The 27626-nt window shown below is 37.5% G+C and overlaps 1 protein-coding gene across 1 annotated transcript in view; it reads left to right on the plus strand.

Moving 5' to 3' along the window:
- Window positions 1-27626, plus strand: part of FUT9 (fucosyltransferase 9) — a 104711-nt gene that overhangs the window by 58101 nt on the left and 18984 nt on the right. The window contains 1 exon segment of the mRNA XM_034060750.1: window positions 21482-21549. Coding sequence (XP_033916641.1) covers window positions 21482-21549 — 68 coding nt within the window.

Genomic DNA, 27626 nt, shown 5'->3' on the forward strand with positions numbered 1-27626 from the left:
GATAACATGGGTAACCTCCAGAAGGTAAAAGGAGGTAAAGAGAAAACACATAATAAAGGAAGCATTCAGAAGGTAAAAGGAAAGTGAATGCACAAAAAGATAATTTTAATCTATATTTATTATTGGTACAGAGATTTGTAACCCAGCACAACAAACATAAAGGAAAATCTATGTCCACTTTTAAATGAAGTTAATCCAATTCATAGCAAATTTGCTTTTGCACCTTTGTTATAATGATAATGTATGTTAACATACATAGTGTGTACAGATTTTAAATGATCTTCCAGGCGTACTGCGAGCGCCTTTCATTTCAGCTAGAATATATTTAGCAAAAAAGAAGATAACAAGAAAAAAATATCAGCAGCTTTTTTTTTTTGGCTAAACCTAGGTATAAATTTCGTAACCTTGATAAAGGTAATTACAGAACAAAATTGATGTCCTTTTATTTAAAACAGTTTTGTGGATGGCAAATCAAGCAAAAAAGTTAAATTTTATAGGTTCTCAAAGATGTAGTTTCTTCCTTCCATATCTTTACTTAAACTAGAAACGACTACTTTGCCTTCTGCATTGTTATGCTTGTTGGATTAAATAAATTAGATACAAAATGAAGCCTGGGGAAAGTGCTGTTGCACTGTCAGTCATTTGAGCATGATTTACTTGCTTTTTAAAGTGACTTTGTAGTGTAACAAGAGTTCTGTATTGCTTGATTAAATAATACACAGAATTAATGGGATAAATCTTGTTCTGGGGTGCAATTAATTTAAAAGTATGTTTTCTTTACTTTCTGTTAAGACTTTTTGTTTGGTTGTTTGGTTGTTTGTTTTTTAGAGATTTTATAAATTATACAGGTAAGGCAGAAAAGAGTAATATCATTTCCATGTGCAGCTCATTTTCCCTTGATTGCACACTGAATGATTATATTTCAGTTGCTACTGGGATATCACTGAAAGTGCTCCTCTTTGCATATACAATAAGATGGAAAAACAAGCACTTAAGTCACTATACCTTTGAGCAGAAATTACCTTACTTATATATGTACATATATATAGTTTTTACATATGTATACACACACATATATATACTGTATGTATACTATATATACACACATATAGTTTGGTTTTTTTTTAATTTTTTTTAAATAAAGTGCAGCTGAAGTCCTGAAATTATTTAAGTCTATGATACATTTCAACAGATTTTGGTATTAAATCTAGTACTCTAACAAAATTCTTGGTTCCAGTCCTCTCTGATTTCAGCTCAATCTAATACCCTTCTTTAAATCCTTCAGTATATTCCAATTGCATAGACCATGGAAGATGTCCCATTTGAACTTGCAGTTTCATAGGATCGTAGAATGGTTTGGGTTGAAATAGACCTTAAAGTTCCTCACTTCCAACCCCCCTGACATGGGCAGAAACATCTCCCAATAGACCAGGTTTCTCCAAGCCCTGTCCAATCTGGCCTTAAACACTTGTAGGGATGGAGCATCCACAACCTTGGGCAGCCTGTCTAGTGCCTCACCACCATCATAGTAAAGAACTTCTTCCTTCTAAATCTAAATCTCCCCTCTTCAGCTTAAAGTCATTCCCCCTCATCCTGTCAGTACCTGCCCTTGTAAAAAGTCCCTTTCCAGATTTCTTGTAGGCTCCCTTTAAGTAATCCTTCCTGTGCTTTGTATACTTCCTCAACATTTATTAAGAACCCCAGGCTAATTTAAGTAGAAATGGACCTCATGATATGTCTTGTCCAATCTCCTGCTCAAGGCAGTCTCAGACCTTATGTCATGTCTGTTTGGTCTGGGTTGTGTCTGGTTGGGTCTTGAAAACCTCCCAGGGATAGAGAATGCACACCTCTGAGAAGCATGCTCCATTGCTTGCCTGTCTTCAGCATGAAAAAGTTTCTTTTATTTTTGTCTAGATTGAACCTCCTCTTTCAGTTTATGCCCATCGTGTGTTGTTCTGTCAGCATGTACCACTAGACTGGTACATAGGTCTGGGGTGCTTCTAAGTGCCCCAAAAGCCACTTCTCCAGGAGCAAAAAGCAACAGTCTCTCAGTTTCTCTTCACAGGGCAAGAGCTCCAGAACCCTAAACATCTTGGTGATCCTTCAGTGAACTGACTCTAGTTTATCAGTTTGTCCTGTACTAGGGGACCCAAAACCCAAAACTGAGTGACCCAGCCACAGAATTTAGGTAACATCAGGGTGCAACAGTGATGGACAAAAACTTCCCTTGATCTACTGGCTATTCTCCCACACAGACCCAGATGCTGCTAGTCTGCTTTCCTGCCAGGTCACACTGATGGCTCATGTTCAGTTTGCTCTCTGCCAAGATCCAGGTCCATTTTGGCAGAGCTGTTCCCCAACCAGCCAGGCCCCAGCATTTTGCTTACTTGTTCCCAGGGGGGAAAAATAAAGTTTTACCAAAACACCCCTTACCAAGAAACACTTTAGTCATATAGACAGAAGTCTTTGAAAACTTTCCCAGTTGAAGAGATGACAGTTTCTTCTCATAGGAAATTTGTTTTTTCTGATACCTGGCTCATACAGATTTGCTGTGCTACATGTGAAAAATTTCAGCACTCAAAGAACTTTATTTAGGTTATTGTCTGGTGCAAAAACATGGCTTTATGGCTTTACAGGCACAAAAGACTCCTGCAGAAGGAGTTGCATCCTGTGTGAAGTGCAGCAGCCTCATAGCTGGTGTAGCTGGTGTGCATAGGTAATGGTTTTTAACAAATCAACTGAACAGTGAGAACTGGAGAGCTCCTGAAGGCTAAAGGCATTCTTAATCCACAGTAACATTAATTTTTATTGAAAGGTCTATTTTGGGTGCCCCCAAATGACCTTCACTGCTGAGTTAGCACACCTTTGGGGTTTGCTTTTCTTCTGTGAATAAGGCTGCTTCAGAAGGATGCAGGATCTGAACTATCTTTATTGAAAGCACTATCGAGTTTGTTTGAACCTTCTCTCTTTCCTGATGTACTAAATCCCACCCATTGGTTTTTCAGTGGCAGAAATCCTGGAGCCATGTTTGCCATTGGCAGACAGCTCCATTCATATACATGCAGTGCTTTTCCCTCACTATAGTATTCAAGGAGTCTCATCTCATCTGAAAGAGAAAAGGTGAACGCCTTCCCCCTGGCTTTTTCCTCTTGCAGGTGTACCTGCCAAACTCTGTAATTCGTATGATAAACCTAGGAGTGTCCTTTTTTACAGTGCATTAAAAGACCTTCCCGTCAACTCAGACATGAGAGAAGTCCTTCAGTATTTCATTTCATTTCAACAAAAGGGATTTTTTCCAATGGATGGTGGTGTTTCTGTGGTCGTTAGAGTGAGAGGTCATTCATTTGTCCCCCTACAATGGCTGATTATGGCAGATGAATTCGGAGAGTTAAGCACTAATGAGCGAGCAAGGTTCAGTTCTTTCCACAGTCCCATGAACGGAATTTAGGCAGAATTTTTCCTGTCTCACAAGCAACTTAGCATCGTAGGTGTACGTGATCCATATGTTTTCCTTGCCCAGTGCAAGGGATGATCACTGAAAAAAGGCAACTGATGCAGGCTAAGGCCAGCCACTATGGCAGCCAGCACCCCCAATTCTTTCTCCCAGCTTCAGTTTAACATTAATCTGCTAACAAACCTGAAATTAAAAATCTAGTCCTATTGTCTCTGCATGGCTATAAAGCATGCCAAATTCCATTGGTGTCTTTTATCCTTAGTCACTGTTTAGCTATAGATTTGTTTTATCTTTCTGATCTTTCTCATAAGTCAATTCCTCCAGAACTCTTTATTAATTTGCTTCCACTTCATGGTCTTGCTCTGTTTTCAACAGCATCTCCTGAAGCCTTCATGTCCAGAACTGTGTCCTCCCCTGAGGTACAGAGAATTATTCTCTTTTCTATCATTTTTTTCTTCTTCTTTTATTCTTTATTTCTTATAATGCATCTTCAAAACAAGCCATTTGTTACATTCTATTTTGAATTTATTTATCCTAGCATGAAAACAGGCTTTACCTACAAAAACATAGACAGTAGTCCTGAACTAGAGTATATTTTTATTCTCTGATAACCTTGAAAACTCTGGCAGCCTCTATTCTCTTCACCGTGGATGACAGCCTTCCTCTTTTCAAAGTAAATGTTTTATTTGTTTGTTAGCTGGTCAAATCCACTAGTGGCAATTTTGGACAATTTTGTAAGACTATGCATAGTTATGCTGATGGAGAACTGATACAGCAGTGTTCATTTTGCGTGATGATTCTACATCTTCCACTGTTCCAGATTCTAGAGTCACTAACTAAATATCTAATTACCAGCTCACAAAACTCAAACAAACTGAAAAAGAAACCTGAGATTTTTTTCCATTTGGGTTTTGAGGAGTGGATGGTATTTTTAAATAATTTTCTTGTGTCTTCAGAGATTTCCAATTAAAATTTTGAGGAAATCCAACTAAAAGAGCTGTGTCTCAAAAATGAGAGAAATGTAATGTGTTAACCTCTTATCAATTCTTCTTCCAAACCTAATTATTTCATAGTCATTTCTTCCTAATTAAAGTGTCATCCATGTATTTTTTTAGAGCTTCTCTTTTAGAGCTGTTTGCTGTCATCCATTTTACCAGATGTCAGTACCTTGTCATCTTTGTCACAAGCTCCAAACCTTACAGTTGCCTGAGCTGCTCTCAGGCAGTGCAGTTTCCCCGAAGCCACCAGGGACCTCTGTGAAATTGATTAGGAATTCACCAACAACATACTTTTGTTTGAAATCACAACCTTAACATTGCCTTTTTTTATGCATGGAATTGTTAATTTTCAGTGGAAATGGTAAAAATGCCAGATATCCTTTATCTCTATTAACATTTGCTTTCTTGGTGCTCTATTTTTATCTTCTCTTTTGTGTTCTCTTGCTGATTCATGTTTTATAGTACATCAGACACAATAATGGTCATATGCCTCATACCTGATTATTTTTGTGTTCAAATTTGATGCAACATTTGCTGGAAACTTTCCAGCATTACAAGGGCAAAAAATAATCTTCATAAAACAGAACAGATGGCAGGAACCTTTGTCTTTATTATGGCATTACTGCTCTAGAAATCTACAGGTCCACATGCTAAGGAAACGATGGAGCTTTGTTCGCTGAGACCAATATCTACTGCTTGTTTCACACTGTCTTAAAACTATGGTAAATATGTCATCTTTTTATGGCCCAAGTAGCTTGGGTTTGTGTGCAATTGCCTGTTTGCTTTTATTTTCTCAATTTTAATAAGACAATTGCAGACTCAAATGTACTCTCAGAATAGTAGCTTTAAAAAAACCCCATCCTGGTGGTATCTGCTTACAACTAACAAACTCATAGTCAGTTAATATCCATCAAGCTGTTGTGGTGGACAAGAGTTCCTTATCAGAGAGAGGTCTCAGTTCCCTCAAGACAGGATAGATCAAAAAAGATATGGGTGTTTATATGGTTCTTAGGATTTAGCTTACATAGATTTTAGGAGTATATTTTTTACTTCAGAATGCAGCCAATTACACCAAACAGGCTCTCTTCTACCAAAAACTAGCACAGCAGAGTAACAGCATAGGAAAATCCCTCCAAAGCTGCTATTGCTCTGCCTTTAAACTTCAAAGCTCAAATACTGATCTCTTGTAAACTAACTTGGAAATTCAATCAAGTCACTTCTGTAACCTGCAAACTGAATATACAGATAGCCACAGATAAACATACCTGGAAGGAAGATAAATAATTACAAGCTATGATGAAGAGCAGAGGAGTTGCCTCAGAGGCACAGAAAAATATAGAGAAACATGATGATGTCAAGTCAATGCATTTTGAGAGCAAAATAGGAAAAGTTTCTTAGTCTACATGATGCACAATGAAATCACCTTCTCTGGGAATTTTGCAACATTTGAATTTAGTTCAGACTATTCTTTTGTATGTATCACACTTCCTACAAATGCTCACTCACACAAATCAGTTGTTAACTCACAGAAAATAGGTCGAAGAATGTTACTTGGGTTCAAAAGCCAAAACACTGCCAGGAAGAAAAGGCCAGAATCAAGGCTGTTTGTCAGTCTTCAATCTACCCTCATATGAATGCATATATTAAAACTTGAATTACATGATTACATCCTATTTTTCCCAAATGACCTCTGACTCACTCTGCACAAAAGTTGTAAAGGGATTGAGGAAATAAAGGATCAGCTGTTCAAAAGGCACTATTGTCACTGAAAATAGTCCTGAAAGAAGGCTAAAATCTTTTTAGCCAATAACACAAAAGTGATCCAAGAGAAACTGATTTTCATTTGACAGAGGTGAAGTGGGAGAATATTAAGAAGTGGCATCAAGGTGTCTAAATACTGATAAATATTTGACATGGAAGTTGACTGGAATTATGTTTTCCTAAACAAGGTTCTGAATACTTGTGTACTTATAGAAAGTTTTAAAAGGATCAAGATATGTGACTTCTTTAATGTCAATAGTAGTTCCACAAGTACATGCCTCTGCACCACCACAAATATTCCTCCATATTGTATTTAATAATGGGGAATGTCATGCACCATTTGAAACAAATGATAAGACAGCCCAGTTACACGGACAAATTATGAAGTAATTGTTTAGTTGTATTTAACTGCTACTCAGTAAGGCAGCTGGAGAAACAAATGGGCTGCTAATTTTAGTGCTAGGAACACAGAGCATGGCAACACTAGGATAAGTAGATTGTGAATGATCAGGTAGTTCAGTATATGGAGCATAACTGGAAGATCATTAGACACAGGAAAGTACCCCTCTCCTGTTCAGCCTCAGATGACAGTATTTTTCTCTGATCATGATTTACTGTCTTATTACCTTATGAAGATTATTCACCAGCTGGAAAAGTCCATAGATCACCAGACTCAGGAGACAGGATCTGAGAAATAATGCCAAACAAGCACCTTGTTCACTTAGTCCTGAATAAACCTTGTATGAATCAAAAGCAGTCAGTACCACCACCCAGGACTTTTGACAACATCTCCTGAAGGCGAAAAGAAGAGGTGAAGCAATGGCCTAAGAGTCAGCTTGACAGACCTTGACAGAAAAGGTCATGTCGTTTCTAATAGCCAGAGCTAATATTTCATATATTCAGGTTTGGTTTTGTTTTTTTTTTTTTATTTCCTTGCTAATTCATAAAATTTCAGTCATTTGAACTAGATTTTTTCTGGTTGAGGTGTTTCAGTTCATACATGCTCAATAGCATAGCTATTAATGTAGCTGAAAAACAAATAAGCAAAAAACCCCCAACAACAAAACCAACGCAAAATAAAAACAAAAACAAGCAACCCACCCCAGAAAAAACAACCAAAAAAAAAACCCAAAAACCCAAAACACCAAAACCAAAAAAACCCCACCCAAACCCTAGTTAAACTGATAATGTGACATGACAGACCTGTGCAGACTGAAAAAGACTGTCCCTTTTTCTCCCAGATTCCACAGGTCCTGTGACACTGAGGACCAAGAGTTGTCTCTTGTCTCTTGTGCATATTCTCCAAGTTTATAATGAAGTCGAAGACTGATTGCAGTAAGAATGGCAGTAAGAGACAAAATTAATCAACCTTAGATTATTATTATACATATCTCATAAACTGGATGTTTCTTGGACATTTCTAAGCTGTTACGTGCCATACCAGCCACTAAAGCTCACTTCTATCTGTTACTAATTAGCAGTTTAACATTCACCATAGACAGGCCTAGTCAGATTGATTCATGAGTGCCTGACATAAAATCTGACTACTCTGCATTTAATCTACAGAGCAAAGCTCCCAGATCAGGAGTCTGTTTTAAAGATGTTGGGTTTTTCAGCAAGCAAACCATTATGTTATGAATGCACAAACTAGTTCTAAGTGAAAGGAAGAAAATTCTTCTGAGGTAAGACAGTCATGTGGTAAGGCTCCTGCAAATGGTTTAAAACATAAGGCATATAAGTCTCATCTGATTGCCTGCACTTCCAGAATTTGTTAGAGTGAAACAAAGAAACTTTTACACTGTACATTACTCCATTACTTATTTTATGTCCAGCTATAGAGCTGTTTCATGCTTTGAAAAACAGTTATGCTTTCAGTTGAAATACCTGGGCAATCTTTGCATTGTGCTATTCACAGGTGTTTAATCTGTAAGCAAACAATTTTGTTTGTCTTCCCAGTTTCATTGTAGGAAAAATTTCTTCTGTGCACGTCTTTAAATGAGTCTCAAGCTTTCTGTATTGCTACCTAACCTGTTGGTTTGGTTTTATTTCGCCTTCAAAAATTTTGACCTGCATTACTCATTTTGTGGTTTTCTTTCAAAACCAGTTACCATGAAGAGGTAGCTTCAGTTTTATTTTAATAAGTCACTAAGTATGAATTTGTACTACAACTTTAATTATGTGTGTTAGTACAGAGTATTTAACAAAAACAACTACAGAAACAGACCATTGAAACAGCAGAGAAGTTGACCCAGGCTTTTTTGTCATTATTGTTTGAAAATTGAAGCAGCTAAGCTTTGATCCTGCAAAGGCATGTTCAGAGGTTTAGCTTAACTAACATCTCTACAATGCAAAGTGACAAGAAGGTGCATAAACTTTTCTAGTACTGTAGCATAAATGTGCCTACAATTAAAACTTACTGTGAAAGGACACAGTGCTGCTGTTTAACAATTTTGAGAGAAAACAATGGAAATTACTTGTTAACTCCATGTTGTTCTCAGCTTATTTTGTTTAAGATAAGTTTCATAGAAGTAGATTTAAACATATTATAATTCTCTACAAGTAAAATCTTCTTCATATAAAACCTATGTTGTATGCTACCTATGTTACATCACTTACTATTTTTAAGTAGATAAGAGAGAAATGCATCAAAAGTCACATAACTTGTGCTACTTCTAATACTGCCAGCTCATGTGTGTCACGTTCCCTGTTTTAAGGAAAAATAACAGGAAACAGTGAGCGGAATGTAGTTGTGAGGTATATAGTTTGCCCTAATACAAACAGATTAAAATTCTAGGACCAACACAGGTAGCACTGCTGAAATATAGCAGAAATATAATGTTGCTATGTATCCCAAGAGAGTAGTTCTCAAATTCTAATATTTTTCAGAAATATCAGCCTGTCTTCACTGTTTGTGAAGAGTGTTTTTCCCCTCTAAGGTCCTGTAGTGTTGGATAGTTGCCAGTCTCTTGGTAAATAACTTGATCATGCAGTCCTTATTCAAACAAATCTGTTGGTGATTTTTATTAAGCCTGTTCTGCTATCTATTAGCCTACAAGTAGCTGCAGTGTCTTCAGAGGACACAAGACACAAACATATATGCTGGAGCAAATATGCGTATAAACCTTGATTTGGGAATGGATTTTGGAGTTTATCATAAACTCTTCATTCATGCAGAACTTCCAGAAGGCTATCACATGTCACTTTTTTAATATATAGACAAGCTACAATGATATTGTTCACATTACAGCTACCTAAGCGATATTCATTTTTTTTTTAGATGTAGGTGCCAAAAATATTAGCACTTATATGCAGGTTCAAAGAAAGTTGTGTATGTGTCTTGGCTTTGCCTTTCGCAAACCAACAATCTGGTGCTTGAATTCAAATTGTTCCGGGGCAGTATTCTCTAAATACATACACAAAGATTATTGTTGTCTTAAAGTTATTCCTGTGAAATGCTTTTGCATGTACTTAACTCTACACAACAGTTCAGTAGAATCACCAGAATACAGTAATGTAAATGATAGTTCCTTTAGAAACTTACTGAAGTAAGGAAAAGTAACAACTTTATATTATTTTGAATTGTGGAGAAATACAAAGTGATTCTAGTTATTAATTTATAGAAATTGTTTGCCTGCTATTGCAAACTATATTAAAATCTATTCTGTGCCTTGAAGTAACTTAGTTAAGAAAGTATTGTTAAACCACCTTTTTTGTGAGCTGCGTAGATATATAACATAACCAGTTAAATAAAAGCATATGACATAGCATAAGGAAAAATATTACGGACTAAGAGAAATAGCAAAAAAGATCAGTTCTAGGGGGAAAAAAATAACAACAGCAGGATCGGACTAAATTGAGACAATAGAAAAGAAGCATAAAACTGGAAAAAAAAATCTTAGATATGGTGAATACCATTTCAGCTAGAACAATGCAGGAAGTTATTTGATCTTTTTAAAGTAATAGAGCACTTGTGGTAGAAATGGCTTTCTCAACTTTTCTGATGAACAATGTGGACTGACTGTCAATCAGCTTAACAATGCTGAAAGAGAAACTACCTGAGGCTGAAGTAGCAGATTTGTTTTATAAAAAGACTAGGCGTTCACTTTAGTCACAAATTCAATTTTTTTTTTATAATTACTTGCTTTTGTATGCCAGCTGAACAGATAGGCAGCAAAAGGAGATAAAATGCTATGCAGTTGAAAAGCATTTGTTCTTAACAAAGACAATTATGTAGTATAGCATACCTTTTTGTAATACAAAACTAGGAGGTCTTATTCAGTTTTTCAATGATATTTAGACCATTACTGGATTTTGCAGAGACATTTATTGATATTTTTATGCCTATGTGAACCAAGCAAGAAATCATCAATAATTACCACTTTAATATAGAAGGGCTTTCAGACCTCAAGAGACTAGTCCCTTTCTAGAAATTATCATGCATCCTCATTTCCATCAAAAGAATTTACATAATGTCAAGATCAAAACCAAATAGGTTTTCTTGGATGAAGCTGGAGAAAGCATAAAATGGCTTTCAAGACTCACAAAGATCTTTCCTGAAGAGAGGCTTTCCCAGCAGACCAGAAGCAAATAAGGACCTCGTCATTTGGAGCCAAAGTAGCTATGCCAGTTGTATATATGTTAGAATGTAAGGGAGATAAGTCTATACTAACATAAGTAGATGTATCCTGAAATTCCTATCTCTGCTACTAAATTGTTGTGTACCTGATTTTGTCTCCATGGCCATCCAAATACTTTGTCTGTGCTCAGTGCTAAGTTCATGAGTAATTTTGCTGATTTTAAGTGTAAACATTCAGAAGGTTCAAACAGAAAAGAATAAACACTTCCAAGTATAAATTCCATGTAGCAACCAAGCTTCACAGGCAGCTTCTGTTTTAAAGATGAGTGTTTTAAGGCAATGTAACTATTATGCCTCCTCCTCAACAGGAGCAAATTTACTTCTTATCTCTTCAATTATCTCCAGGTCAAACAATACATTTACTGAATAGCTACAATTGAGCACACTGGCAGAAGACCTCTAGCATGCTCTTTCTCAGGTGAATGTTATAAACACAAAGCTCTATGTTCCCAAGATATGCAGGGTACAAGCCTTTCAAGCTTTGGTTTTGAACCAACATCATATCTTTTATATTCTTGGCTGACAAGTTGCAACAGGGAGAAAAAAAAAATAAAAAAGGAAAAGTTACCTCACCAACTTCTTTCCACAGTAAGTCACTGCTTTTTGACTTGGACAATGTTCTGCAACTACTTGCTCCAACTGAGTACTGTACTCTAGTCATATGTCCTTTACATCATAGGAAGCAAAGATCAGTCAACACCCACTTTGGTAGCTAAGTTCAGGTTCTGGGCTTCAGGGTTGTTCTACTTTAAGAAACATGACTACCTACCACCTTAAGATGCCTACTTGTAGCAAATAGAATTGTAAATTCACCCTGTTCTCGATGGGTTTACGCATAAAAGTGTTTCACCTTCTGACAGGTGCAAATCCCTCTTGTAGACTTCTAGACATCTTATTCATTCAAGGGAGCAGGGACACCTGGTTTCTATTGTAAACCCTGCTCCAGATTCTCCACTTGTTAGTAGCACAGTGCACTTTTCACTGCAAACATTACTCTTGGTTCCGAGTGTGTAACTTTTACGTATTGCAGCATTAAGCTGTAGCTGCCTGAACCGTTTTCTAGTTCTTAAGACAAATTACACTGAGCACTGTATTCTTCCATTCTCTAGTTTTCCTTTTCATTAGAAAAAAATAATTACAAAAAATGTCATGAGGGTTGGATTATAATCAACCTATTGCAGAAAGAAAAATCATCATTCTACTGAGAAAAAACAGAAAAAAGTGGTCACTCCACTGCCTGCAGAAATTCATAGAAAATGTATAAGTGTTCAGAGCAGAGGAAAAGACATTTAACTCCTGTGCAGAATTTGTTTCAAAAAGTGTTTAAGATGATATCACCTAGGAGACAAGTGTTTAAAGGGAAGAAAAGGGAGCAGTTGTAAGATGGAAAGCTGATTTGTGAAATGTAATCTGGGATGGAAACATTCAGTTTGGAGAAGATTCTAGTATGCTGGGGTAATTTTTAGGGCAATTTTGTATTTAGATAATGTACCTGTGTTTCGACAGAGAAAACTGATGGAAAAATTAGTAAGGAAATTATTTAAATCAGGAGCAATGCAATTCTTGAGACATAATTCATAGAAATAACACCCACCGGATTAGTTATATGTGTCTTTTAAACTCTACTTGTTGGGTATAAATGCCTCTCATAAAGCTCCTTCCTTACCTGTACACAACATATGCTGCAGGGAAAGCCTCTTCACTGAAAGCATCAATGTGAGAGCAACTTCACTGTTATGATCACACTGCTGAACTGAAGAGATTATGCTGGCTTTTGAAGCAGCCAAGACAGTATACTTTTAAGTTCTAACACCGCAGAAGCTATGTGCAAAGTTAGTTGACTGCTCAAAAAGCACTGAGCTAATAAATAATGCATTTAGGATTAAAAAATTTGTGTCACTTCAGGGGTTCAGCAAGCACTGAGCAAATAGAAATCAGCCTGGAGAGACTTAAGACCATAATGGGGAATACTTGCTACATAGAACAATTATAAATTACACCGGAGAGAAAGGGAATAAACTAAGGAACAGTAGTAAGCTCATTGACTTAGTGTGTGGACATAAGGACACTTTGTGTTTCTTTTACCCATATCCCTTTTCATCATTAATCTGGATTGACACAAGGCATTATTTGCAAAGTGTCTGGGCAGCCCAAATGGTATAAACAACAGTGACTCCTCAACTCAGTTCCTCCTGCCTTTGTTACCATGATAAGGCCATCCATGGCCACTTGTTCCTCCAAAGGAATTTACATTATGTTTTCCTGTGGTTGCTGCTAAAGCTCTTACCTTGGTTTTTTAACTACTCTTCTCATTGCACATTCCTGCTCATAAAAAATAGAGCTGCCAAAATAGTCATGTCTGTCATTATGGCAGGCTCACCTCTGTACTGAAGCTCTGCCTTCTTGCCCTGTTTCCTACCACATCAGAGTCAGCTTTTGTGCTTTTGCCATTGCACATCACCTTGGAACATGTCCATCCTTACTCGTTTTGCTGTTATGGCTGGTGGCAAACATCTTCCAGATTCCTTCTAAGCCCCTTAATGCTACAATAGATTCCTAAAGCTGATCTTCCCATTAACATCTAAGGACACACTGTGTAGAAAGAAAACTCTTTTTTTTAAAAAAAAAAACAAAAACAAAAAACAAAACAAAGAAGCAAACAAAATAAGTCCCCCTCAAAAAAAATAAAAAACACCAAAAAAAAAGGTAAAAAAAAGAGTAGTCTGATGTGAATTTACCAGAAATCAGGATGGTTGATATACATCTATTTTAAGTTTTCTAAAGCAATTTGGACATGCATAATTAAACACATGATCTTGTTGACTGAAAAGGGGATTAGTGCCCAGTGTGCAGTAACCCAGTTCCAAACACTCAGGAGAGATAATGTGTTTATTCAGGCTTGCATGCTTGATGGATCTTTTTACAAATCAAGCACACCAATACCAACTTTCTCGTTACGTATATATACACAGAAGTTACAAAGAAGTACACTCCCAGTTACAATGGTCTAAATCCATTATATAACATTTGCTCTGTCATTCCTTCTAATCACCATGCATGCTCAGAGGAGGGGTCTTCCTCTGAACCAGGATCTTTTAGACCTGTGGGTGTGATTTTTAGTATTATGATGAAGGCAGTTCACTTCAGGACACCTGAAAAGTTAGTTTCATTGCCAAGTCAGGTAATCAAATGGCTACTTTGCCAAACTGTCAAATAACTCATCCTTTAGTACTACCAATCCCAAATTTTCTCCTTTAATCTTTCAAACAATACCAGGATCTGGTTTTGACCATGAATTCCTTATTGTTTCAAGGGGTTCACTTTGTCCCAAGCCCAAGATGCAGTAACCATGTCACTATGGCTACAAATTGCAGGTGCACAATATACTAAACAATTATAGAGTCATAGAATAGTTAGGGTTAGAAAGGACCTTAAGATCATCTAGATCCAATCCCCCTGCCATGGGCAGGGACACCTCACACTAAACCGTGTCACCCAAGGCTCTGTCCAACCTGGTCTTGAACACTGCCAGAGATGGAGCATGCACAATTTCCCTGGGCAACCCATTCCAGTGCCTCACTTCCCTCACAGTAAAAAACTTCTTCCTCATATCCAATCTAAATTTCCCCTGTTTAAGTTTGAACCTGTTACCCCCTGTCCTACCACTACAATCCTCTAAAGAAGAGTCCCTCTCCAGCATCCCTATAGGACCCCTTCAGATACTGGAAGGCTGGTATGAGGTCTCCATTCAGCCTTCTCTTCTCCAGGATGAACAGCCCCAACTTTCTCAGCCTGTCTTCATACGGGAGGTGCTCCAGTCCTCTGATCATCCTCGTGGCCCTCCTCTGGACTTGTTCTAACAGCTCCATGTCCTTTTTATGTTGAGGACACCAGAACTGCACACAATACTCCAAGTGAGGTCTCACAAGAGCAGAGTAGAGAGGCAGGATCACTTCCTTCAACCTGCTGGTCATGCTTCCTTTTGATACGGTTGGCTTTCTGAGCTGTGAGCCCACACTGAAGCTGGATCATGTTCATTTTCTCATTGACCAACATCCCCAAGTCCTTCTCCGGAGGGCTGCTCTGAATCTCTTCTCCTTCCAATATGCTTGATACACCAGTTGTACTTCTGTTATCTTTGTCTTCTCTTTTGCTACAATCCTTTGTTGTATCTTGGCTCAGGCAAAACTTTCCTTGTGGCAAGTTTTCTGCCTGCATGTGAACATTCTTAATGATAATACAATCAGCTTTCTGTTTTGATGGGGTCCTCCAGAAACTTGCCAAAAGATATGTTATTTCTGTGCTATTTTAGAATAGCAAATGTGTAAGTGGCACATCAGCCAGCCAAACTCATACACCTTTATAAAGGAGAGGATTCTGTGCTGTGCCTATTTGTTTTTTTGCAAAATGTTAAAGAAGTTTGAGCCACCTGATGACCTAAATCAGCTCAGTTATGGAGTAGCTCTGTCTATCCTATATTACATAAGGTAGACATCACTCAATAGAAAAGTGCAGGGCAAATTTCACCGAACTAATAACATTCATAATAAAACATTGTATACAAAAAAAAAAGTATTTCAGGTTTCCAGATGATCTAAATCATCTCTGGGTGGTATGGGGAGGAGGGGGAGAGAGGTGACAATTTTTCTAGCAACATATAGTAGTACAGGTTAGAGCCATCAGGAAATGACAAGTTACGTTTGCAGTCTTAACCTTGTTCTTTTCCACACGTTTTATAGTCCAGTCACTATTTCCATGCATTTCAGTATTTCTCAGACAATGTAATGCCCTCTAACTTTATGTCTTTTCTATACATATTAACTAACATTTAAAACAAAAGAAACCTTTAAAACACCACCAAAAATCTTAAAAATGCAGTCTGAAACCACTGAAGAAACTTACCCTTAATTATTCCATTTATGATCTCTGTGAAAACTGAGCTTGCTAACTCAGTCCCCAAGCTCACATTTGCACAAAGTCAAAAATATGTGAACAAATGCATATGTTAAGCAACCTGACCTTGACTCTGCGCTACGCACATTATACTAGTGATGTCTTTGTAAACTGCTGTTTAAGGTGAGCTAACAATTGTGATTCCTAGATGAGATCAGACTGAAAGTTCATGAGAATGTGTGAGACCGAGAGCTAATACTATATGAGGTGAAGTAAAAGAGAACAAAGACACACACTCACTTTTTACTTCCCTGACAGCGTAAACAGAGACACTGAGATAAAAGTCTGTTGGAGAGGAGGGAGTGGAAAAAAATACCGTCTGTAAATGTAGAGAATTTAGAGGTTTTGTGATGTTATTTTTCAATATTTTGTGTTAGAAACTGCTTAGGGTATCCAGGAGACTTCTCACTGGTAAATCTTACTATAGCGAATAGCTGATAATTCCATTTTAAGTTAGTATGTTTACCTGCAGTACAATTTTTGCTTGTAAGCATGTATCTAATATATATCCTAACCCAAGAGTTATTCAACTGCTTGAAAGTGAGGATGTGCAGAACAACTGTTATCTCCTGGAGCTGTGCTCTGAAGCATCCTGTACATTTGGTGCATTTGGCAGAAGCCTAGCTATATCCTTAGCAGACCAAAAAGACGCAAGCTTCAACACTCACTTAAAATCCTGTCCCTGCACAGCAGCAAGCTGGGAATATTCAAGACTTTGACCTCAGTTTTGAAAGATAATGTGGCATAATCCAGAGAAAAACAAAGACTAATCAAGAGCAAAACTGCGGCATTTACTGAGATAGTCAACAACAGTGAATTAAGTGAAAACTTTTAGTGTGTACAAAGCATACATAAAATCAATATTTTTCATATTTGTAACCTTTACAAATGTAATTAAGTTTGAAAAGACCTAAACTACAACTGAAGTACTTAATGTGTTCAAAATGCCTAGGAAAAGGTAAAAAAAAATAAAAAATGAAAAAATGAGTTATGAGTGTGCAAAATAAGATACCTGATGTTTTGCATGTTTGGTTGGTTGTGTTTCCTGGAGTTTATACTGGAGAGGTGTGGCAAATACACGTGAAATTTTGACAGAGCAACATGAAGAAAAAGGGATAAACATGTTGTACCTTTTTGGTATTCTAATTGCATTGCTTCCTTCTGTTACTTCAAATCACATCTGACAGTTAGGTTAATCTGATAGATTACAAATGCATATCCAAGCCTGTAAATGTAATTGATGTGTTAAAATATAATCATATTCATTTGACATATTGGCAACTTGTCGTCCTAAGGGTATCCCCAATTTTCTGACCTGTAAGTTGGAAATTGATGTGTTAAAATATAATCATATTCATTTGACATATTGGCAACTTGTCGTCCTAAGGGTATCCCCAATTTTCTGACCTGTAAGTTGGAAATAGTGGAGGTTTTTCCTTTGCATTCTTAGTTTATATAACACATTTGAACTTTATATATTATGTGGCTCAGATGTGTCATTTTCAGTTGTCATGGCCAGCGGCTCTGATGTCCATAACGGTCATTCAGTAATATGAAATTGTACTTTCTTCCTCTTTTTTTGTGAATTTCACACTGACATATGTTTAATTCTGTTTGAGTTTGATATAAAAGATTATGATTCTGTCCTGAAAAGACACTGGTTTTCTTCATCACAGTAAAACTTATTTATAGGTTTAGATGTTACTAAAACCATTTTAAATGAAAAAAAGGAAATTATCATTTTAATTGAGTAAGTAAACAGCAATCTTTGTTTCTTACTTTCTAATCATTTTATTCTGATATTTTCTTTGCCACATCACTATCATAAAACATATTTGGATCTGTGTTTGTTGTGTTTTATTTTCTGGGTTGCTTTTTTTATTTTGTGTTTACAATGGCCTGTTTACATGATGGAATTTAGATCCTGGGTTAGTGGTGGGAGTTAACCAATAATAAGCTCCTCATAATCTGCAACACTCTAACTAGTGACACTGTCTTTAAATCTTTATTTTGAAAGAAGCTAGATAAGACATGCACAGACAAGAGGTGTGTATACACTACCCTGAACCTTATACCAGTTCCAGTTATACAATTTAACCGAGTCTATAGACAAGGTGTAGAATGCTTCTGATATCATTGCATTTCATACTTACTGCTCATGACAATATGTCTTAGATATTTTATGTGATAACATTAGATTTTTCTCTGTGTTAAAGAAAATGCTTTTTATAATGATATTAGACTTTTCTTCATGAAGATGTGGATTTCTTTTTCTCTTTACTGGACCAAAAGATGCTAGCCCTAGGATGACTTTTCACACTGGGGAGTCACCACATCTGGGATCTTGTTCTCAAGAAGAAAAAGCTGGCAGAATTTACCTAAGAGATTTTGATCCTCAGTTTTCATAGGCTCTGAATAAGGCTCTCAAATGGGCTTAGCCGCCCTCAAAACATGAACTTCTCTTCTATGTGAGAAAACTATAGTGAAATTTCACATTATATTTTTCTGGCTGCCTAACGTATGATTATCTCTGAGCAGCAGTCATACCAGAACTGAGCTGATTCAGAGCAGCTGCTTTCACTCTTTTTCATGTTGTAGAATTAGCAGGACTTTGTTTGCTCATCAAGACCAAGAAATACAAGTTTCCCAGTCAGCTGGGGGAGAGAATCCATGTTTACTGCAGGGTAGGATCTAGGTTTATCAGAAACAGTTTCTGTGTTCAAAGGTGATACATATAGGTAAAGTACCAGAAGAGATTCAAGTCGCAGGTGGAAGATCTTTCCTACATAGCATTTACATAGGTGAGGGTATTTAAAATTATCTGTTTATGCTGCCACACTCAGAAATGGAGGTCACAGAAAGTAAGAAAATAAGAAAAGTCATTTAGACTGTTCAAGCCTAATTCAAGCTTCATGAACCCTTACAGACAGATCCTTTCATGTAGTGTAATCTTTGCTTGCAGCAGCATCGCAAGATCATAGGCTAATTCATGTCTGCTTCCCATGGTTTAAACATCACAGTGGATGGTCTCCCAAGGCTCATGCAATTAATCTTGCTTTCACAGGTGATCTCTTTGTTCATGAAGACATGAATCAAATGCATATGTAAAAATTCACATTAAGCTATGAGGCTGATATACGCCCCTTTTAGTGGCATCACCCTCACACATAAGAGTAGCACAGGTAAAATTGTTGGATTTCTCTCATCTAGTCTAAATCTGCTGGGTGCCTTCCTGTGAAAGAGTGGAGTCTCGCTTTCTCTTTTTTTCTCTAAAGTGATTGCATGAGTTCTTTGTCCTCCAAACTGTGCCTCAGCCCTACAGTAAAAAACACTTTTCCTTGCACGTATGTAGGAGGAGACCACAGACGAGCTGTAAGCTAACTTGGGCTTTGCTGTGTGCCTTGTGCATAGTCAGGAGCAGGACGCTGGTATGTAGGACTCATCTTAGGATATGGTCACAGGTATATCAATCCTATACTCAACACCTCATTCATTTCAGTACCAGAAATGATACATGCCACCTTTTCCTAGTGTGTGTTGACAAATAAATCAGGTGGGGAGTTAATCTTTTTTCAGTACTTGATGCAATCTTTACATCAGGGTGTTTAAAGGAGTTGAAGACCTTTGCCAACATACCCCAATCCAAAGTAATAATTCGTGAAGTACAGCCAATAACTTCAAGAAAGTGTTTGGATTAAAACGACCATTTACCTTAATATATTGAATTTTTAAAGACTTTTTGATAATTACTTGTTGGTTCAAAATGGGTACTTGTAACACCACTCTGAACAATTCATCAGTGTCAATTAGAGCATGTTTAGCACAACTCTAGGGCATATATGGGGCCTTTTTCTTTTAAGTACTGCTTGAGAGGTTTGCTTAATATGCTATCTGAGTTAGCCAGATTCAACAGCTGTGTTGGCTAGATCTGTGTTTCAGAAGCCCAGCACCTTCAAAACAATTTTTTTTCTGTTGTCTGTGAGCATACTCTTCAGCTCTGACAAGCAGCAGAAAGTTGGGTTTTTTTTACATCTCCTGTACCTGCACGCTAAGCCTGCAGTCTATGTGCTCTCTGTTGGTTTTGGTTATTTTTTAAAATGTTAAATTATGATAAATATACATTATCTGGAAGATAACCTTAACTCATCCTTCTGTGGAAATGGCAGGTGCAAGCAACAAAGATAGACTTGCACATTATTGTTCACTGCTGCCTCTAAGAATAACTTGGGTATTACTTAAGAGTCAAGAGAAGGACTTTACATTTGTTGCTCAATACATTTCAAGCAGGGTAGTTGTTGGATGAAGGGCTATAAAAAGTGAAGATTTTTGTGCAATAAATTAGCAAGGCTATAATTTCAGATTTTGGTAATAGAAAAAGAATGTTAATCATCCATCATAATCTGCAATTCTGTGTGTATTCTATCTGAAGATCTAAATATTAAATAATTAATCCCCACAACCTCTCAGTAAATTGACTGACATTATTTCCATTACATAGATAAACTGTGGAGCAGAATAATTAAGTACTTTGGTTAAGGTCACATAGTAAGTCTGCTGAAGATGTGAAAATAGACTCAAATTCTGCTGATTCCTAGTTTGGTTCTTTATCCAAAGAACAGTCTTTTTCTGCAATGTCTCTCTCACTCATGATACATCTCATGAATAGTCTAAATAAAAAGCGTCATTAAGAAGAGAAGTTAACTACCTTCTCTCCTTAAAAACTATTTGCTGATTTTAATATTGAATATATTCAAGCAGTTTTCTCATGTGATTATGATAGCAAAAAACCAAAACACAAATCTGAAAATAATCATGGTGGGTTTTTTTATGTTTTCATGGTAAAAAACAGCTAATAACACCCACAGAAATTTTATGAAGACAAAGATTATCAAATACAGAGGTTTAATTAGATTCCATTTTCAAACATATCAAAGCCCTAAAAGACTAGCATTTACATTCTCCTTTTTTATTTTTTCTCCATAACATTCTATGCAAACCTGTTGTTATGAAAATTAAAGCACTGTTTGAAACATCAAAAGCTCTATATTTTTCTGAAGAAATGGGAGGGTAGTTTTTAAAAGCATGTTATACAACAGTTTCTAACCTCTCATTTTCAAAAGTAAGTACAAGGGTTGGAAAAGGCAGTATTTGAAGGCATGAATGTTAATAATTGAATACAATAATACCCAGAAACTACAAAATTCACCCTGGCATGTTAGTTGAATTTTTAAGTTCTGGCATAAAAGGAAAACATTTGACCTATGGGCCCTTCATGTTGCTAAATTCAAATATTTAGGCACCTGTGAGACATTACACCCTCTCAGCTGCCACATAGGTTGCCCCTGTCTGGAAATCTCTGCCTCCAAGATTTTGTCAGTGAGGTCTTCACCTTAAAAGTCCATATATTGGCTCCTGAGCTCTGAGGAAACAAACCACCCTTTTACTATTACTGAACAGTTGAAAGCCCAGGGTTATACAATTACCCTGCTAGGAATCTCAAATCAAAATGAATTCTATGTTACCTGCATCCTTGGACTCCATTGCCATTTTGGGAGCTTGCCTGAGCTTCACAAGTCCGCATGGAGAGAGGGGAAGGATATCTGTTTGACATGTAGCTCAAAGTACTCGCCTAAAATGCCGTGACACTTAAAATCTGTTTTATTTGAAGTTTTGAAGCAGAGATTTACGCCTTCTGCAGGCTCTCACGTAAAGCTGCTATATTCTGGGATATATCACAGATGGAGGACGTTTTTTGCCACAGCCACAGTGTTTTGATCAGGTTCATGTTTTGCTACAGTAGTGAAATATTTAAGTTTCACCTGGAATGCATGAAGGCCTTTCTTTCTATATGTCTTCTAGGATGTTAAGCTTCTTTACTAGAAGATAGGAAGCCAAATCAAACATAGAAGGGATTTAGATTTGATTTGCCTGTTTTCCAGAACAGTGTTACAGACAGCTGCTCCTTACATCCCCTACCTGCCAACCCAGAAAGGACTGACCTTGCTTCATACACTTGACTCCAAGGGGACTGATGACTCTACAGCCCAAGGGGAAATCAAAAATAAGTATCTGCTCTCCCTCCCAGACAGTTATTTTATGATGAGTTGAATTACTTACTGAGATGTCTAGCTCTCTCCTTTAATATAAGTAGACTATAAAAACAGCCTTGAACAGACATGTAACTTTTAGGAAATTGAAGTCTGTAGGTTAATTAAAATGCCTAGGTTTTGAAAATAGTGGTTGATTTCTAAACCATACGGATGACAAGATGACTAAGTTCATAAAACTATATTATGAGTTTATAAACAGCATATTCTTACAGATTTGCAATGGACAGTTTCGTTGCAAGGAGCTACCAGTGATCACATCTGTAATTGCTCTGAGTTGGAAATCATGATCTGGAGAAATTATCCGAAGTAGCCAAGAGAAGAGAACTAAGAAAGGAAGTAGGGCTAACTTTTGCCTTATGGATATTAGAGTCCATCACAACCAAAAGCTTACCCAAACAAACAAAACCAACCAAACTTAAACATACCAAATTCAACAAACCAAAAAAATAATCTTTTTCAAATTATTCCTTTGTTACTGTGTCTTAATAGCAACAGGCCACAGTGGCATAACACAACAGTAATATGCAGTAAAAAGTTAAAATAAGACAGATGTCCATAAATACTTACATTTTTTTACTACTGCATATCTGCCACAGTCTACTGATTTTTCTTTTTCTTTCTTCTTCTTTTCTTTTTCTTTTTCTTTTCTTTTTCTGTTTTCTTTTTCTATTTCTATTTCTTTTTCTTTTCCTTTTCCTTTTCCTTTTCTATTTTCTTTTTCTATTTCTATTTCTTCCTTTTTTCTTTTCCTTTTCTTTTTTTTTCCTTTTCTTTTTTTCTTTTTCTTTTCCTTCCTTCCTGCCTTCCTTCCTTCCTTCTTTCCTTCCTTCCTTTTTTTTTCTTTTTTCAGATCCATGCAAACTAAAAAGTTTGAAACATCTCTGAAAGTAATGAACAAATGAACAGAGACTGCTGGTACTATCTACTCCTATGTTTCAGAAAATAGAATGATAGATTGGGTCATTTTCCTGTGATGAATATATCTTTACTTAACATTTTCTTTTTTATAACATTTGCCTCTTCACAAAGTCTCTAAATATATAATCTACAAGGGGAGAGGAAACATAAAAATAATAGCTGTACTGCATATCAGCTTGGAGTGTATTTACCTACTCTGCTCTTCCTCTGTAACCATCTGTCCTTTCTTAGTATCACCTTGAGACTAAGAATGGCTTCTTTCAAGCATTCAAATCATATTAGAATAGAGGTTATATTCTACCAAATGAAAAAGCTTGGTGTCCATCAAAAAAGTGCATAGCAATCTTTTTGATGGCAAAGCCTTTACACTTAAGTGCTATGTAGCGTACTATTACCAGTACATGCCTTCTGTGAGCAAAGTTCTGACTTCCTTGCCCTCTTGCACAAATTAATAACTGCTAACAAACTATAATTTCTAAGGACTGTCACAGTGTTTGTGTTGTATAAGATTTATCTTGTATAACTGTTCTGGCCATATTCAAGAAGCAAGTCAGCTCTGCTCCGGGTTGAGTTTAAGGGCATCAGTGGAGAAAGTCCTCCTGGAGGACACAGATTACAGCTTGTGCTCACATGATATCTGAAGCTAAATGGCTAACTTTGGGCTTATTTGGAGGGCACAGATGCTAAGGTTAAGATCCAATGATATGGACCTACCAGAAGTGCAGCTCAGTTTCTTCAGTGATCAGTGCAACCCATTTCATGCACTTGACACCAATATTAGAAAGTAAATTAATTGATTACTTTTCCCTTTTTATTTTTCCAGTCTGCTGGATCTGGTCTGTGCTGATTTGCAAGCCCAAAGCTGTCACAGATCCCAATTACTCAATAGAGAATTCAATAAGTACAAGGGAACCAGTCTTAGTTACACTGAGATAAACCTCTCCCTGATAGTATAGAGGGAGATTTTATTTATGTAAGATAAATCTTTTCATACATAGCAAAATTTAATACCAGCCCAGTCATTATTATTTCCACAGTTACTTGGAAAAGGAGGCTTGTTTGCAGGCTAATTATGCCTTTGATAGCAGCACTTCCAAACTTATGCTGTAACAGTCAGCAGTCCTTTGGAAGCAATTTTAAACACTGATACTTTGAGTATTAAGATTGAAAATCAGAGGAAAATCTGTGGAAAAGAGCAGAATGTGAATGGGGAACATACACATTTGGGTAGACTTTCTGCAGATCAATGTCCTGTTCAGAACAGAGAGTTCTGATGGATTCCTGCCCAAGAACAGATCCCAGATCACTTTTAGCTACTTATAGCATAAGCAGCTCTGAGACGTTTGGGGCATTTCATTTCAGGATACCTTTCCCCAGCAGAATAAAAGTTCTGTGTATTTTTGCACTATCATAAACTAAACACATTCTTCATTTCACTTCATGTTTTAGAAGGGAGGGCAGTGATTTTAGAATTGCTGGCAAGCCACAAGCATTGTTTTCTCTACCAAATGGCAATCCTGTGCAGGCAGTAGTGGCATAAAATTCTCAGGGAGGAGAAAAGCTTGAGCAGCAAGAATCTTTGCTTTACCAGTATCCTAGTCTTGGAGTCCTAAACAGAAAATGGGACCCTGTGCTACAGAACTTCATGGATCATTTTAGGAGAAAAACAAAAATCAGCCAAAACTGTCCAGAAAGTACACCACAGCACATCCCAACTAGCATAGCCCTAACATGCAGTAAAATCATGGGATCACCTAATCAATGGCAAATTTCTCTAAATTATAGCAGTCGTCCTGTGCCAGTAATAGTGTTAGAGCAGTTAAAACCGTATCCATGCCATATCTCTGATGAGTTCCAAAATACAGAGAATTTCACTCAAGCTTTTTTCTCCTCTGGGTCTACTCTATTGCTAAACCAGCTCCTAATGAAGCCTTGCAGCCAAGTGTATTCAGCCTCATTTTGCTCAAGACACAAAGTATTCTGCAGTCATGGTTCGGATCTGTGTGACACCTAAGGAAAAGAAAAAAAAAACCCAAAAAAGGGGTAAAAAAGAGCATTTGTTTGAGACTATTTCAAACCTTCACATTAAAAGTCCTCTGCCTTGAGAGAACAAGAAGCAAGCTCCTTAAACTGTACTGAAAGTACCAAACAGTGAAACTCCAGAGCTGCTTTCCCACAGTACCATAACAGGATTTCTTTTAGTCAGTGCCGTGTTTTTTTCTTCTCTAGTTTTTGTAGTGCACCAGGTTAATTTTTGAACCTTTGTTCTACAGCTGTGATTCCTAGAAATTTATTTCTTTGAGAAAATGGAAGTTCTGTGCATTCACAGTGCTGCAGTACTCAGGAACATAAGGCTTCCTGGGGAAAACATTTTTAATAAGTCTATGGTGTGGGAATTTTTTTGTGGGAATTCATTTGCATGTATACAAGCACACAGGGAAGGTACCAACCAACATAAATTATATTTTCTTGCTGTTTCTTTACCATCATTCAATGTTATCAGGTTCCAGGGGTGAGATGCACTGAAGTCTGGCAATTCTCATGCATATTTAATTGTTCCTCAATAGCTATCTAAACTAGAGCAGTTCAGACTGATGTGTACCTTCCTGCTACATTTAGCTGTTCAGATCGATGTTCTACAGTGCAGTTGGGATGTTGAACTGGCTAGGATTATTTAGAGATGTTGCTCAGCTGCCTGATTGCCATAATATTACTTGCCTCATCAGAGACATTTTGATTGGAAATCTGCAGTATGAGTCACAAAGGACAATGTTGATGTAATTAGGATGCTAAAATGACAGTGACAGAGTGTTAGTCGAGCTGTGGGAATGACATTCAAATAGTAGGTTTCATCCTCTGTATTTACTATGGAAATACACCTTCAGACTTATGATGCATGGTAGCAAACATCTGCCACCATTAATACAGAGAAAATGGGCCTTATTATTCAGGACATAACAACAGCTTTCAAAGCTGCCAAGCAAAAGGTAAAGTGCTGATTTAGGACCAGGGAAGCCCACATTTGCGGGAGATGTGCCCGTATCTTTTTGCACTTACAAGAAAGTCCTTCTGGTACCCCTCTTCATCCCACCATTTGAAATTGTTCTGTTTAGGAGACTTTTCCACTAAAGTCCAAAGACACAGGGCTAAGAATTGTTTTCACTGTATAGAAAACTGGCTGGATGGGAGCACCCAAAGAGTGGTGGCAAATGGTGGCACATCTAGTCGGCAACCAGTCACTAGGGCCAGTCTTGTTCCATATCTTCACTGATGATCTGGATGATTGGATTGCATGCAGCCTCAGTACATTTGCAGGCAACACTATGTTGAGTGCAAGTGCCTGTCCCTGCATTTGGGCCACAATAACGCCATGCAGTGCTACAGACCTGCCAAGGAGTGGCTAGAAAGCTGCTCAGTGGAAAAGGACCTGGGGGTGTTGATTGATGCCAGCTGAACAGGATTGAGCTTGTGCTCAGGCAGCCACGAGTGCCAATGGCGTCCTGGCTTGTATCAGAAATGGAGTAGTCAGCAGGGCCAGGGCAGTGATCATTTGTATTGGGCGCTTGTGTGCCCACACCTCGAATTCTGTGTTCAGTTTTGGCCCCCTCACTACATGAGAGATACTGATATGCTGGAACATGTCCAGAAGAGGGCAATAAGCTGGTGAAGGATATGGAGAAGCGGTCTTATGAAGAACTGGGGTTGTTTAGTCTGGAGAAGAGAAGGTTCAGGGAGAACCTTAGTGTTCTCTACAACTGCCTGAAAGGAGGTTGCAGTGAGGCGGGGGTTGATCTCCCAAGTAACAAGCGATAGGACAAAAGGAAATTATCTCAAGCTGCATATTAGCTGGATATTAGGAAAAATTGTCTTCACAGAGAGGGTGATCAGGCACTGGAACAGGCTGCCCAGGGAAGCAGTGGAATCACTGTCCCTGGAAGTGTTCAAAGATTGTGTAGACGAGGCCCTTAGTGACATGGTTTAATGGTGGACTTGGCAATCCTGGAGTGATGGTTGGACTTGATGATCTGAAAACTCATTGATTCTATGCTTCATTTTCAAAGCCTCTCTTCCTTTGCTGTATCTATGTGATTTTTCTCCTTAACATCTACAGCAAGTATTACTTTAGTGTGCTGTTTTCAATTTGGTATTAATTATTCTCTATGTCATTTTGTGTGTTTGTTTACTATGCTGCTTTTTGTGGTATCATAGCCTGGCTGGTTTGGACTACAAATATCTTGATAGCTTAATGGTCATATTTTTACTGTGCCAACCATTAGGGTACCTTTAAGAACAGCAATTCCCAACTGGTAAGGTAAAAACATATTAAAAGTGAAGCACAGCACGGAGTCCCACTAAACATCAGGGCAGGACCTGTGTTAGCTGGATATCAGGCCAGAGCAGGGCTCTGGTATGGGCTTATTGAGGAGCATAGGAAGAAGTGACTTGGTGGTTCAGAGCATCATGATGTGGTGGCAGCACTGTCACCTGCCCCTAGAATCTTCCAGAAGACCTGAGAAGCAGGGCAGGGAGAGAACTGGGGTTAGAAGCAGACAGAGCTGAACACGGGTGGAAAAACATAATGCCTCTTATTTCCAATGAGGCATTTGCATAGTAATCTACATGAAGCCTGCAAACTTAGGTCCAGAAAATGTATGCAAAGCACTGTTGTTATAACTAAATTAAACTGATTTTAATACATGCTCATTAATTGGGCAAAGATTTCACCTGAAAGCATCAGTGATCTGGATCCTGCAGACATTTTCAAGTGTCTGCTGCTGGGGGAATGAGGAATAACC

The sequence above is a fragment of the Melopsittacus undulatus genome, chromosome 3 (genome assembly GCF_012275295.1).
Source record: "Melopsittacus undulatus isolate bMelUnd1 chromosome 3, bMelUnd1.mat.Z, whole genome shotgun sequence".
NCBI lineage: Eukaryota > Metazoa > Chordata > Aves > Psittaciformes > Psittaculidae > Melopsittacus > Melopsittacus undulatus.